General features: G+C 43.5%; 1 protein-coding gene across 4 annotated transcripts in view; it reads right to left on the bottom strand.

Moving 5' to 3' along the window:
- The window catches only part of NPRL3 (NPR3 like, GATOR1 complex subunit), a 44,389-nt gene that overhangs the window by 9,995 nt on the left and 19,074 nt on the right, over positions 1 to 15,320 (bottom strand). For all 4 annotated transcript variants that reach the window (XM_088523134.1, XM_088523131.1, XM_088523132.1 and 1 more), the window contains 4 exons: positions 9,807 to 9,944; positions 9,149 to 9,305; positions 7,258 to 7,364; positions 5,853 to 5,982 (listed from right to left, as the gene is read on the bottom strand). In XM_088523134.1, coding sequence (XP_088379260.1) covers positions 5,853 to 5,982; positions 7,258 to 7,364; positions 9,149 to 9,305; positions 9,807 to 9,944 — 532 coding nt within the window. The remainder of the gene's footprint in view (positions 1 to 5,852; positions 5,983 to 7,257; positions 7,365 to 9,148; positions 9,306 to 9,806; positions 9,945 to 15,320) is intronic.

The raw sequence follows: 15,320 nt of genomic DNA, 5'->3' as shown, positions 1-15,320 counted from the left end.
TCTTCAAAACCTTCAAAATCAGGCTTGAGATGTCAATGCTGCACAATATTTAGGTCAATAAAATGAGATCTTCATAGTTGTTGTGATAAATGGATATTTGCTCAAATATATCAAGTTCTCCTATCATTCAATTCATCCTCTTTTAAGAAAAACAAACTAGCTACTAAAACAATCCTCTATTTTGCATGAAACAGACTTTGAAGACCCTTTTAAATGCAGATCAAAACATATATCGTTCTTTAATATCACTGTTTTAATCACTTTGTGACAACTCAGAATTCTTACTCTGGTAAAGAGGCCTTAACTATTCCCTCCATTTAGACCTTGAAAGATGCATTCTTTTTTAAACTGCCACACAGAAAAGCCCTAATTTCACAGCTAGTCTAGTTGACTATAAATGCACCTAAGCTGTACCTCCTTCCCTCGGCCAACAGAAGCTCCCGTGACTCCTAACATCTTCCAGATGCCCTGCAGAACAGTCCCATTCGCAGTGCGTCTCTCAAAAACCACAACAGTCTACTCAGCATTTGCATGCAGCTCCCTGCCTGCTCCCACCCCTGCTCCCACCCCTCACGTACCCGCTCATTTTCCACTGGGCAATTGCAAACTACAAGTTGTCCTCATGTGTAAGGCAGAGGCCTCATCTACTGGCTGCCTGAATCCCAACAGCATGGCTGGACTTATTAAAACAAAACTGGAAGAGTGAATGTGTTTTGTGCAAGGAGAGCTGTCATATCTTCCCATCGGCTTTTTTTCCCACAGTTATTCCTGCCTGGTCAAGGGAAGAATTAGATTGCTAAAATAGCAAGAGCAATATGTGTTATTTTAAGGAGCTGCTGTGGTGAAGGGCATGCAGGGAGGAAACACGGCATCTCATTCACACGGATACACTGGAAAGATCCTCCCTGTTAGTGCATGTTTAAAGCAAGGAAGAGAGACCATGTATCTTCTTCTGAAACAGGTAAGAGCTGGATCACAAGACGCTTCAAGAACCGCACGCTGTAATTCTTTCTTCTTCTGAGTGCTTGCACACACACGTGCACACGTGCAAAGACACACACATGTGCACACCCAAGCCCTCCACAACTCACTTGACAAGGAGCAGTGTCCCTTGTGTGTCTGGGTCGCCCTTCTATGTCAGCAGTGACTGCTTAGCTCTAATGTTCGGATCAGCTCCGGACATTCCAGGAATGGCAGACCGGGACAGGAACACAGCAAAACACACCTGGGAGCCACATGGGCATCTCTGCCCACAGCCACACACGTTGTTTATCAAAACGGAACTCTTCTCTTTATGTATGCAAAAAACGGTATCTTCCTCCTACAAGCATCTTTGGAGAAAGACCACCCATAAATGTACAACCTGACTTAGATTATATTTAGATCCATTTTTTTTCCAAGGAATTTAAAAGAGAGTCTTCAAACACGACTGTAAACTCAGATAAACTGTTCTATTATGATCCTAAAATCCAAGCTTACAGCTCTCCTATACTTTAAGCTAATACCACTACAATGAGAAAAGCCGTTGCAGCTTATCAACAGGAAAAGGATCAAAAAGCTGTTAGCTCTGCTCAGAGACGAAGCAGATTCTCTTATGGGCAGAATTGTTCACTATACTCTTTAGAACTCACACTCTTCTAAGGCAGAAGAAAACAGAATGATTCCGAACAGGAAGATAAATGGCCAAAGCAGCTCTGAGATGAAATGTTAATGTGCTTGCTGAGACCCTTCATGCCCTTAGCCACTGCACATCATCTCAAACCTTCTTGGTCGAGACAGCCAGAGGCAGGCCCGAGCAGCTGATATTGCCCTCAATCCACATACATATCCTCTCCCCAACATTAAGGAACATATTTTTGGACTACATTCAAAGCAACTTACTCAGACATAGTTAGCCATTCAGTATTGCAGCTGTACAGCAGAGCTGGGAGGATCCTCATTATTATGAAAAGTGACAGCAAGTTTATAGCACTGTAAAAAGTTACAGTGGCAGAGCTTAAAAATCTAAATTCACAATACGGCTTTGACTGTGGGAGAGCTACTAGACTCCTTTAGCAAACCCTGCGGAACCCTGGCCACAACCAGGGCTCGCACAGACAGACACGCTCTGCCTCAGTCAACCCTGGTCGCTGGTTGCCCTCGGCCAGAAGCAGCGGCAGCGCCCGCCAGCCCTCCCGGCCAGCGAGGCCAGAGGCTGCACCAGGGCACAGCAACGAGGGAGGCCAGGCAGCCTGTCTGACTGCAGCCTGCAGCACATGGCCAAGGAAGGGGGGACGAACATGGCAGAGTTCCCCAGGCTCCAACCACTTGCAGATCGAGACCTCCGCAGGCAGAAGCTGTAATTCCCCTCTTAACAGCCCTTAGAGACTCTTCGATGGTTTTTTCAAGTCAATTTTGAAACCACAGAGGTACTCCTGTGACATCCTGGAAAAAAAGGAGTTCCCCCTCATGTACTGTAAAAGCCACCTCTTTGCTTTCTCTTTCCATCTGCTCTCTCCCTTTGGCTCACCCCAATTCTGTTACTGGAAAGGACAGTGGACAGCAAAGACCCCCTTCACCTTCTTCATATACAGAGATCTCTGCCCTATCTCTCTTTCATGCCAAAGAGAACTGCTTCTCATCCAGACACTTTTCCACCTTTGCTCTCCCTTCCTCTGTACCCTGCCAAGTTCTGCTGTAGCCTTTGGAGTTGACACCAGAACTGCCTGAGCTTGCTGTGCAGTATCATCCATTTTGGCTTTTATTCCTTTCCTTATTACAACCAATGGCCATTTTTTTTGCCACTGCCAAACACAGAATAGCCTGTTTTAATGGAATGTCTAACTCAGACCTCCAAGATTTCACTCCTAAGCAGAAAAAAATCAGCTCAGAGTAGAAAACTTTATAGCTAAAGATCCGCCTGTTATTCCCACCTTTCAATTATCAGCTTTGGACACTGATGGTCCTGCAGTTCCTCATAGCTGGTTCTTATCTTCCCTACCCTGAGTTGTTAAATATCATTAGCAACTGTGTCAAATGACTGTCACATGCCACCTGCTAACCTGGCAGAAAATAAATGTGGCAGGAACAGACAGAGTGCCTCGTTCCTGCAGCTCCAAGGCACCATTAGATCAGTCTGAATTAGAGGGCTCAAGCTGCTGCAACAACATTTCTATTCAAGCAGGACAGGTTAAAGGCAGCGAAATGGAAGGTAATAAAGAGAGCACAATATGTACACCTGCAACCCTGCAAATTCTAAGCACAGGATATATGATACATATACAATAACCCCAGGATTCAACTACAATATTCAGCTTGCTGTCATGGGCAGGAGAAAAAGATCAAGAAGAAAGGATCAAGAAAAAGTCCTGTCTCTAACGCAGGGCATGTCTGTGGGCACAGGCCACTCTGGCAGATACCACTGACCACCTACCACTTATGTGCAAGGCAGAGGACCAGGGGCACAAGGTAGACATGCTCCAACTTTCCAGGCAGTCCTGACTTGCTTGAAGTACTGCAGGTTGGTGGCATCTCCTGCCAACCAACAAATGCTACAGCATCCCATACATAAAAACACCAGTGTCCTATTTTTTCATGCACCCAAAGAAACGGAGCAATTCTACCCATTTAATAGCCAGCAAACAAAAATGACTTTGTCCTCTTTTGAATAAAGAAGTATGACGTTGTAGAAGAACAGCAGGAAATCACTAGACAAAATAGGAAAGCTTTTACAGCCTTCATATTTTCTGCCCATTCAGAAGCACATGCCAAAGAAGGGAGCCAATCCCACACTTAAGACAAGCATCAGATGGGGTAGATGCCATGAGACTGTAACAGTTTCTACAAAAACATAACCTACCAGTACAGATGACCTTCAGAAATACAGAGACAGTACTGTCAGCATGATGGAAAGCCCAAGATAACAGATCACTAGCAAAGTTCTTCAAAGTTAAAAAGAAAAAAAATCCCTTCCTAAATACACAGAGAACAAAATTACGGTGAAAGGTCCAGACTTTGTTGTTTTTTCCCAAAGGCAAGGCAAATACAATTTAACAATATTTACAGTTCAGAGTGCAGGAACTTCTACTGCTACAAGAGAACAAAACCCCACTCACGTTTCATCAGATTGGCTGCTCTATCAGCTAGATCTCTGAATTACAAGCGGCGCCTCACCACCCCGGGGCATGGTTGGATTGCTCCCCCCTAAAAGGCAAGTTCCTGACAAAACAACATACAAAGAGCCCTCCATAACTAAATCAACGTGGAAACAAACCCTTCTTCTGCATCAATGGCCTGATATGAAAACCTCTAAAGGCTTCCTCTAGTCCCAAAGCCCCCCAGGGTCTGGCACTCTCGGCTTTATGAAAATGAAGCCAACGAAGCCTCCTGAGGGGCCAGCAGGCCCCAGCCATCTCCCTCGTGGGCAGCGCGCATCCCGCTGACACCATCCGAGGCCTCTTCTACTCCCGTTCCCCTGTCCCCGGTGGCAGTGCCAGAGGCACTTCCATAGCTTTTCACAGTATCACAGCTGCTGAAAGGATGATAAAACAAGTTGTTTTCCACCTTTAGAGACCCACCGTGGCCAGTGAGTATCAGAGAGGAGATGTCTGCTCCAAAAGAGCCACTTTTGCAATCCAGCAACTCTGGCAAACATATGCTATTACTTCCAGATTTTTCCCATAATGGCAGCAGTAAGCAGCAGACTTTATTTATGTATTTGAAACAAAAGTAAGATTTCTGAGAACAACCAGAAGTATTTAAGGAGAGCCGTTAGGCAAACAATTAATTCTGAAAAGAGTACTGAGAGTAAAAATGCCTCCTAAAGCTACAACAGCTAAAATAAAATTAATGCTGTTAATTCAGTTTATATTTTTGAAACACAGTAAAGTACCAACAAAAAAGTAGCCAAAGATGGCAGCTAACCAATACATACTACTGAGATTACAAGCTACATAAATAGTTATCTTTATCTCTGATCATAATCTCTGCCAAACTGTAATTACAACAAATTCGTCTTTTGCCTGAGTGCACAATTGATGTCAATCTTTTAAATGCTTGAGCAGCAGCTAATTTAATAGACAGCAAGCTGTCAAAGCACGAAGGCTAACGAACAACACTACAAGAAATCAGTTAAAGAAATCTGCCTGCGTTCCCTTTGCTGCACCGAGCTGCGCTCAGATGTCCAGGTTCCCTCGACTGGAGATGCCCCAGCAGCAGCCAGTGGGCCTCACATTATTTAGTTCTTCCTCACATTTCACCAATACCCAGATCCACCCCCAAGCCATGATCTGTGCAAAGCAATAACAGGCAAACGCCAGATCCATTGATATTGAAATGCTAATATTGTAACACACGAACTTTAGTTGACTACACGCTGAGCCTGCTGCCTGGATTTGCCTTTAAGCAATTTGAGTTTCATGTAGAAAGCTAAGTGGATAGACAGCTTGCATTGTCTGAAACCCAGACTGTGAATTGAAATAGCTGCAATATACAATAAAATATAATTAAATAGGGGTTTTTTATTTGTAACTGGGAGGAATCCATGAATTTTCACTGAGCCCTACTAATTTATGATCGTTCTCAACAGCCCAATAGAATTTCATTTTTCCCTATGATATCTCTCAGGAAAAAGCAACATTTTTATTTAGGAACTTTTTTTGTTTTTTGGTACAGATCATCAGATCATTCACATAGTTTCATCTTGATAACTGTCAAAGTTTTTTGGCACCTGGACATGAAACAACGTATCTTACATTCAGAAACATAATAATGGGCACATTTTAAACCTGCAATCGTAAGCTTAGATACTAGATACTAGATACTGCAGAAGCAACACTGCTCCTTGCTCACATCAGCATTAGCTCCTGTCTCACCTCTTGAACTGGTGGTGCCAGAGGATTCTTGAACTCCGAGAGTGAAACTGGGAGGGAGAACTTGGACAGCATTGAAGGCAGATTGTGGCCCCGGAACTGACAGGAAAACGCATCCGCCAACGGAGAGTAACTACAGAAAGGGAGTAAAGGCAGACATCAGTTTTATGCTGCTGGTCAGTGTATTGTTTCTGCATTTATACATGAGAGAAGTGCCAATTCCCAAAGGAAATGTTCTCTCTGGTCTAGAAAAACAGGTAAGTACAGTTTACAACACTTTGTATCGTGCAAAAGTAACCAAGAAACACATATAATTTCATCTTGCCATTGCATTCACCTGCAGTACTTAGTCAAGATATGGATAGAATCTGGTGGAAAATAATAAAACTGATTAAAAGTTAGACTAGAGCAGTCTTTGATCAAAGGAAGTGGTGATGGGCAGTCTATAGAAGATAAGACTGGGGATGGGCAGAATAATACAGAAAACGCAGTTGCAGACATGACTCTTTTCCATGCCTACGCTGAGAAGAACAAACATTATGACCGATTCGAAACAAGGGAAAGCCAAGTGAAATATCAGGAAAACCTTCTGTCTTAGGATATCATCCACCAAGAACAGCTGAATAAACTGCTGCCATATATGACACTGGCACAGCAGTTCCTAAGTGACCTCAAGGTCCCTTCCAGCCCTACTTTAATAGTTCCATCACAGGAGTGTTGATCTAAAACTATTTTCCTATAATCTAGTTCCAACTCTGATTCTAAAAATGTTTCCAAATCCAGCACCGGTTGCAGATGTTCAGCGGAGCAGCAATACCCACCACTGCCTCCACATCTTCCTTGCATTGCCGCTATCTTCCCTCACACTGGTCACCTTACCTGGTGTGCACTAGAAAGCGCATAAGCAAAAAATGCTATCACGGGCAACAATAAAATAGTGATGGCAACAACTCCTTAATTTGCTGCTCTTAAATCATTCAGTTGTTACCATGTGCTAGTTCAAAGTCCGTGCTGTGAAACATTGATTCAACTTAATTCTAAATTTGACTTTGTGTTTCCACATTGCTTCAGGTTCGTATAACCTAGCCCGATACGGACATACAGTGACCAAGCACACTAAAAATACTAAAAGCAGGCCCCAGGGTAAATACTGTTTCCAAGGCTCATGTCACCACAGAAGGATACTCATCTACTGCCATACTCCTCCCTACCCCAGACAAACTCTTTTGTGGCTTTGCAAGTTCAAGCACATGCAATGGTTTGTGTTTTGTACAGTCCTTTGTACAATTTGTTATACAACTTCTGTACAAGAAAAATCCCACTCTGCTTCCAGGAAGAGAGGGAAGGAAGGAGTATCTGCACTGCTCACATCTTTCTTACTACAAGCACTCACTGTCCTTCTACTTACAGACACACACTGGCATTTGGAGAAAGCATGTAGACATTGTTTTCACACAGTGGATAAATAATAATTGCTTTTCCCCAGTAAACAAGATGTGCAGCAAGCTGGAAAACCTGCATCAAGGAAAAAAAAACAAAATTAGGAGAGTAAAAAAGCAAAACTCAGGCTCTCAGCAACAGTTCCACACACCGACAGCAGAGCCTGGTTTGAGCTGAAAAAAGAATAATGTTCCATCCTTTCACTTTCCCTTCAAAAGAAATTCAGGATATGATATAACATGTGACACATCAAAAGCACTTGGCAAGGTTATGAATTTCCAGAGGTTTGTTTCACATTTCTAAGCAATTTAGTATTTCCTGCTTCAGAGGAATTTCTTCAAACTGTATGAGTAGAAATTTAGTTATTTTTAATGCCACAACAACCCATTTTTATGCACAAAATGCATTAAGCGTTATACATGGAAGTTAAAACAAAAGAATGAGCCTCTGCTGTAACACAGGCATAAAGGAAAGCGACGCTGTCTTTTTAATGCATGGAGATACTCCAATAACAAAATATTTTAATATGTTATACAAGTCGGCGGTTGCTAATGCTTCTGAAAGAGCCACATAAATAGCATCTAAGAGACATATAAAAACCAACCCCTATCATTAGATGCATTTAACTTGGCTTTTTGGTGGAAAACAAAACTCCAGAAGCAGTAGGGAATTTCCAGAGTTCATCCCATAGCTGTATAATGACAAGCAACACCACAGCTTGCTGCAAGCAGGTATGGACAGACTTCTCTTTGAGAAAGAGAAGGCCTAGAGACACGATCAGACCCACCCGAGATGACAACCCATGTTCTTCTCCCTTTTCATACAGACTGTGTCCTCTGGTGTGGATCAACTTCTTAGAAGCTTAGCTAAGCTCTCCGTGCACCAGAAACATCCAACTTAATCATCAGGTCCAACAACGAACAGGCCACAACAACTGTGTGTGTTTGCAACCGTTTCTTGGTGGCCTGCTGGCTCCTGCGTTTACCAGTGGTACATTCCCTCCACCATACAAACTTCCCTTCTCAGGGGCTTGTTACATCACCCTGTGAGCTCAGATATAAGAACCTGCTGTCAAAACTGGAAAGGCACCCCAAAAAAGCTGCTGGTTTAGAGACACTGGCTCAAAAGTTTTGCCCAACTCTAACCAGAGCTTCCTCCTAGGGGCCATACAGGTATCTATTACCAAGATAACTCCTTTTCTGTCTTCCTTGTTCCCCGGCCACCCAGTCACCTCCTGGAGGTTTCACCCTCTCCAGGCTCCTATTCCTTGTACAATATCCTGCACAGGACACTCTGCCACCTTACACATCTTTATGACAGCTGGCTGGTTACAAGCTGTAGCTTAGCCAGATTTCTGCAAAAGATCATGGGAATTCCAGTGTAGGGTGACAGAGTGTGTTCTTGTCCAAGCAAGAAAGCAGCAAATGGCCAAAGAAAGAGGCAGGATTTGGCCATAGCAGCTGTAAACCTTCAGTTGTGCTTTGGATGCCTCCCTTCACAAAGCAGACAGCTGTGTAGAAGAACAGAAATTGTGACATATGTTGAGACACTATTTACTCTAGACCTGCTCAGGGCAGTAGCCTGGACTAGAGACATCCAGATACCCCTTCTATGGCCATCTGTGATTCAGTGATTTGGACATGGCTGCAGTTGACTCTCCAGCAATGTCACTGTCATGGGCACTGTCATTCACTCTCCAGCACTGTCATCTTTGTCTCTCAACCTTTCCCCACGCTCTGAGACTCAGACTTCCTCCGTGCACTCCGCTCACACTGAGACAACTGACAGGTTCATGTTCCACAGAAACCCACGCCTGGTGAATTAAAGGGATTTCAGCTACTGCTGACAATTCCCCATACCTGCAGTAATGCCAAGTCAGCATCTTGAGCCAGTTGCTGCAAATTCTTCACAGCAGAGGTAGTTTTAATTACTCTCACCAGGGCAGGGGAGCAGTCCAACGGGAGCTCATTAAGCAATGACTTCTCATCATTTAGAAGTAATAAGGCATGGTAAGGCCTGCAGAAAAAAAAAAAAAAAGGAATACATCTGTGCAATAAATTGCAGCTTTTCCTGAAGGCTTAGTTATTCCCAGACCACAATACTTGGTCAATCTACGGGTAAAGAAGAACCTCTAATAAGACCCTTTGCTGTAAGTGGGTTCAAAATAAGCTCATTTTTATGCCACAAGATAAGATGCTCCCCTTAAAAGGAGACAGACGATGATAACTGGACATGTCAGTGACTGGAATAAAAAAAAAAAAGAGCACTGGGCTGGCAAGCAGACAGTAAACCATGCAGAACTAGACTGGAGACTGTTCAAGTGCACTTAAATATAGAACGGAGCAGCAGGAAGGAAGAAAGCAAAAGTTAGTTACATTTGCAGGAAAAAAAAAGCTGTAAATACAGTGAGTAGGAAAGAAGAGCATCTCTCTGACTGTGCCAGCAAAACCATGTGCAGGACCACGCTGTGAAGGCAACAAGGACAGACCCGCTTGGAAGGACAGAGCACATTCTTACCTGATAGATTTTAGACTCCTCTCAATTGCTTCGGGGGGTATAAAGCTTGTTGCAACGTAATGGATTTTATGTGGCAGGCAGAAACTCACTTCCAGCCAGTTGTTGATATGTAAACGGACAACCCCAGTTGTACAAAGACTAAAATTGGAAGAAAATAAGTAAGTACATACAGTCTTTATGATGTACCCCAAATGAAAACAGTGCTTCAGACTCACCCCCGCATGGGAATCGGGACAGGAAAAGGCAGAGTGCAGCCTGAATATGCCCAGATGGGCGGGGGCTCAGCTGATTTCTGCCTGCAAAGACCTTTTAACTGGGACTTACAGAATGTCTTCCCTTATGAGGCTTTGCAGGAATTTGCAAGACTTCACCCCACTCATCTTCTGCTCCCTCCAGTCTTAACATTGCACCAGAGTGTCAAGGGAGAAGAGTGTCTTGCAGGGTTACTGCAAGGCCATTGCACTGGAAAATTCCCTAGACCAGAGCTGCACAGGGCAAAGATGAATTGGGCACAATGCTTTTACACTCATTTTCCATCTACCTCTCCAAGGAAAAAGAAAGGGAGAGTTCTGTACTGGGCAACAGTTACAGAGCAGCGTATTTCCATAATAACAGACTCCTTAGGTTCTGCCTAGGTGGTTTGTTTTCCACCAACTTGCTCCTGCTTGCCACATGATATCACTAACATGGTTGTTAAATGGTTTCTTCATTCTAGGAAACCACAGGGGCTAAACTAAGCCTTTAAGCTGACTTCAGAGAACAGGACTGGAGTTAAAGAATGTGCACTTCAGGAATGATAATGAAGTCTGACCCCCATATTCAGCTGGAAAGTGACTATAAACCTCTTCTATTGAAGGAAAAAAAAAGCAAAAAGCTTGTAGCTTAGAGCAATGAGTATCATTCAAGCAATTCTCTCTTCCAGCTTTTAGACACTGCTCTACAAAATCCTCATCTTTCTTGTGTGCAGTATTAATTACAGCACCCCTGTACAAGTACAGATGACAAAGCATCCTCTCTGCAGTCATGTTCTACTAAAGCTGCAAAAGAACCAGACTTCAAAAAGGATTTTTCTGCTGACATTACTTCACTGGTGATCTCAGTGAAGAGAAGCAAAGTAAAAACCTACCCAACCACACTTGTCCTCTCCGTGCACTTGCAGTCACCATTTTACACTAAATCTTTCCTAGCTCAGAAACAGAAATTGCTTCAGAGACTGAGAGATTTAAACATATACAACCATCAAAGGTCTCAAGCTGAAATGAGAATTGCAGAGTGTCAGTTTGGAGCAAGCCTCACTGCATTCGCCCTCACTCCTGCTTTTCAAAAGCACACCTGAACACATAAAGCAGAGCCTGCCAAAATCTCACTTCTGCAAAGCAAACAAGAATATATGCATCACAAACACAATCCACAGCTTTTGATCCCGTCTCATTTGATAACCAGCAGGGCTCCCTTTGGGAAGGGAGCACTTCCACATACTTCAGAGATGAGAGGAATCAAGCCAGAAGAATTCAGGAGAAATGGAAATAGGAGTCTGTAAATCTAAGCAAGACATAAAACATATGTAGGCAGGTAACAATACTTTAAAAATAGGGCAGTTATGTACCATAGGGAACCAAAACAGCACCATCTTGTGAACCTCCACAACGCTGCCCAGTTTGCAGAGCGGGACTGAGCAGGGAGGCAAAGGCCAAGCTGAGAGCAACTTTGCACGTACTTTGAGTTTGTTGCAAATTTGTTATATTTACAAATATTAACTTCCAAATCAATCTTAAGCAACAGCCAGTCTTGTCTACACTGGAGAGCTGAATTTCTCCAGCTCCCTAAAGGCTGTCGGCCTCCAAGATGAACAAAGTGTATCAGAGGCTAAACAAAGGCTGCTGAATGTAAAGCCTGCCTGGAAGCCAAGCCCAGTCTCCTGAGTATTAATTACTCCACTCCTGGTGCCATGCAATCTGATTGGGATCCTCATAAGGAATGCATATTTAGGTCTGCAACTACAAACCGCCCATTGCAAGCCAAGTTTTCAGAGGACAGAGCTCCTCTAGCTCCTTCAGTAGATCCTCTGAAGATAAACTTTATTCTAAAAGACATTTTTTGGCCTGACATGAAATTCTGAAATTTTCACTTTGAAAACTGTGGTCTGAATTTTAAGCTGTGTGTTCAGACTCACTGCATGGCTGTTGTGTTGATACCACCCACTAATTTCCCCCTCTGCACAAAACACATTTAAAAGCCTGCCAGGAACAGGCAGGGAGCGAATACGTGTCTTGGAAACTCTTCATGTGGCAATTTAAACATCTCTGCCTAATACTGGGTTGTGGGCCACAAACTCCCATGCTCATTTTCAAGTTCATCTGGTTGGAGCCAGGGTTCAGAGCACCCTGCAAATTCAGCTCTAAGACAAAAACACCAGGTAGCCTCGGCTGCCACTGCAACTATTCACCAAACCGCAGTGGAGCTGAGGCAGCAACCAAGAGCACAGTCAGGCTCAGCAGGAGGATCTCACTGCAGAACTGCTGCTGCAGACCAGGGTTTTGAGAGGCTGAGACCACAGTTTTGTTCTGGAATCTTGCACTGAACCCCCAGAAAGGTCTATTTTTCCAAGTTGTAAATGGACCAAATTACATACGTACACATATGTACAGGTTTTGCATTGAAAAGATGAATCCATGCTCTCCGGTGGCACCATCTCACATCTGATCAGAGGCTGCATGCAAAGTACAGCTAACACTCCACTTTCCCTTACATCAAATATCACAACTCATGCACTGCTTAACCCACCAGACGCAAGCCGACCAACAGAGCGAGCCAAATTCTCTGAACACACATCAAGGTAAAGGGTCTCGTGAAGCAGCACTTGCCCATACTGTTTGTCGGGCCAAATACTCGAAAGAGAAAACACACAGGTACAGAAAAATGGGAAACATTCGCAGTGATATTTTCCCTGCAGAGTTTAACATTCAGGAAATAGGAAAAAAACAAGTTTGATTCAGTCCTTTCTTTGGTCCACTTGCACAAGGGCAGAAGCTTTAATCATGTAATTACATTCGCCACAGCAAGATTGTGTCTATACTGCATTATACAACAACAGCCTAGAATTAAAGGAAACAAGAAAAGATCTTCTGTTCTGATTTCATTCTTTTGCATTTGCGTTCAGCTGTACAACCATACTATTGCAAGCCTTCACTATAGATTTATGTACAGGATTTCCCTCCCTTGTCCTCTTTCAGATGGAAAATGACTTCAATCTCCAGTAGCCTGCCTGGGCTAAGCTACATCCAGCCCCTTTTCTGCAAGTTATCCTCCTCTGTTTCCATTTTTACTCCCCTCACTACTATCAGTAAACTCGGTCTCCTCACACATTGCCTCATCTTCCAGCTGAGCTTTCAACATGAATACGTCGGACAGCACAGGTATGGACACCGATTCCCACAGACTCCACCACTAACCAGGACAAAATGACTTCTTTCCCCACCCTCTCGCTGACTACTAAACCCTCAAAGACCTTCCGTTTTATCCCACGACTTCTCAGTGTGAAGAGTTTGGGCTGGAGAGCTTTGGTTCCATGACACACGATGAGCCGGGTGAGGGATCCGTGATGAGGCAGCAGGATAGAGAGAGGGGTTTTCAGGGCAGACTCAAATTGAGAGACAGCCATGGAGAAGCAAATTGGAAAAGGCTGTTTGCTCTCTCTCCAACTCAAGATCTAGGAGACATCTAATGAGATTAGAAGGAATAAAGTTCAAAAAGAAACAGAAAGAAACACAGCAAGCAGCTAAGCCCTGGCACTCCTTATCAAAGGATGCTGTGGATGTTAAATATTGACATTGGCTCCGGCAAGAGCACACTAACTCAGGGAAGTGAGACCCACTGAGGGCTGCTGAATACACAGAAACCACAGCCAGAGCTGCAATTTGCAGGAAACAGGGAAAAAAATAGAGAATAACACAGCTTATTTGCTCTGTTCTTACGCTCTGCCTTGCACATCTACTTGGGGCCACTGCCCCAGACGGGAACCTGAAAGTTGGCTGAAATCCTGGAGAGAGGTAGCCTTGTTTTTCACAAATATTGGCAAAACACTGATAATCCTACCTCATCTTTTATAGAAACCTCTATATACATACTCCTCATTTTATGTTTATCCTAGTTACCTTGAAAGTAGTATTGTGTTTGTTAGTTTGGTGGAGCGGAGCTTGTAGTTTTGGAGTTTATCTATTTTTTCATCTAAAAGTTTGCGACTACTTAGAGCCTTGAAATTATTTTACACTTCTTTGCAAGGCACATGTTGACTGCCCTTTGGTCAATTAACTGTAGTTGATTTGTATTTTATAATATATCCATACAAATCACATAAGCATTAAATAAATCTCATACAATTATTTCCTTTCCGCTGGAAAGGAGCTGCTGGGCTGGGCTAGATCCACCATGCAGTTCAAATCCCAGCAGGCTGAAAATGTATAAAAGCTCTTTGTCTATTAAGAAAAAAAAATCCTCTCCCCCACAAAAGCTCCCCAGACTTTGACTTCTCTTTAGACAGAAAGCTGAAAAGATCACTAAAACCAGCTGGGCAGAGCTATCTAGTATCAAGCTAACACACCATCTGCAGCTAGATAAAACTTGCTAAATGTAAGTCTTAGTTCCTTACATGGAACACCAGCTCGAAAGACGCCCATTTTAAAACTGGGGAATACTCTGGCACTGGAGGTATTGGCAGCTTGGCAGCAGGTTTCTTGACCCTAAAGACTTTACTTTTTGTTCCACACTAGTGCAGGAGTCTAGGCAGAAATCAAGGAAAATTCCCAAGTCTCTTAAAATTTTCAGACCTAACCAAAGACAAACATTCTGTGTGATCCCATGGAAGACCAAGAAGAGACCCCCAAGGAACTAGGCGTGGATTACCTGGCAACTGTCAGTTTGCATGTGTGTGCATTTGCACTAAGCGATTTGCTAAGGGACATTCTGGATCTTGCCTGAAGTCCCTCAGCACCATCTAGAGGACAGCAGGGGCTCCGTGGCCCTGCTGGAGCAACTGCTGTTCATGCAAGAGGCTTTTCACTGGAATTGCAAAAACCAGCAGACACTGGAAAATGCTGGCTTGGATAATTTGCAAATGCAGAGCTGCGTTCCCATCTGCAATTCAAAGTGTTCTCCATGCTGTTCTCCTATGCCAAAGCCTATACCAGAAATTCCTATAGAGTTTAAATAGTACACTGTCTCTTCATGTATCTGAAGACTTACAGTTCCCATCGGTCTTTTCTTCTTTAGAAAAATCAGACCAAATCTTTCCATCTTTCCTCTCAGGTCATTCTCACTCCCCCACACTCTCTAGGTGGTCTGTATCTGTCTTGAATTGTGCCAGAACTGGACTCAGTATTCACTACAGCAGGGGCTTTACAGTGATGAGTTGGACTGTTCTCTCTCCATCTTAGAGGACAGCTATTTATTTTATGTATTCTTATCTATTTGCTTCTTCTGCAGCCTCTATCATTGTGACTAACCCTCATCTTGTGA

The sequence above is a fragment of the Tinamus guttatus genome, unplaced genomic scaffold (assembly GCF_059628265.1).
Source record: "Tinamus guttatus ecotype Peru unplaced genomic scaffold, ASM5962826v1 Tinamus_guttatus_pri_ptg000172l, whole genome shotgun sequence".
Taxonomy (NCBI): Eukaryota; Metazoa; Chordata; class Aves; order Tinamiformes; family Tinamidae; genus Tinamus; species Tinamus guttatus.
The sequence above is the reverse complement of the archived record's forward strand: the minus strand, read 5'-3'. Positions and strand labels throughout refer to the sequence as shown.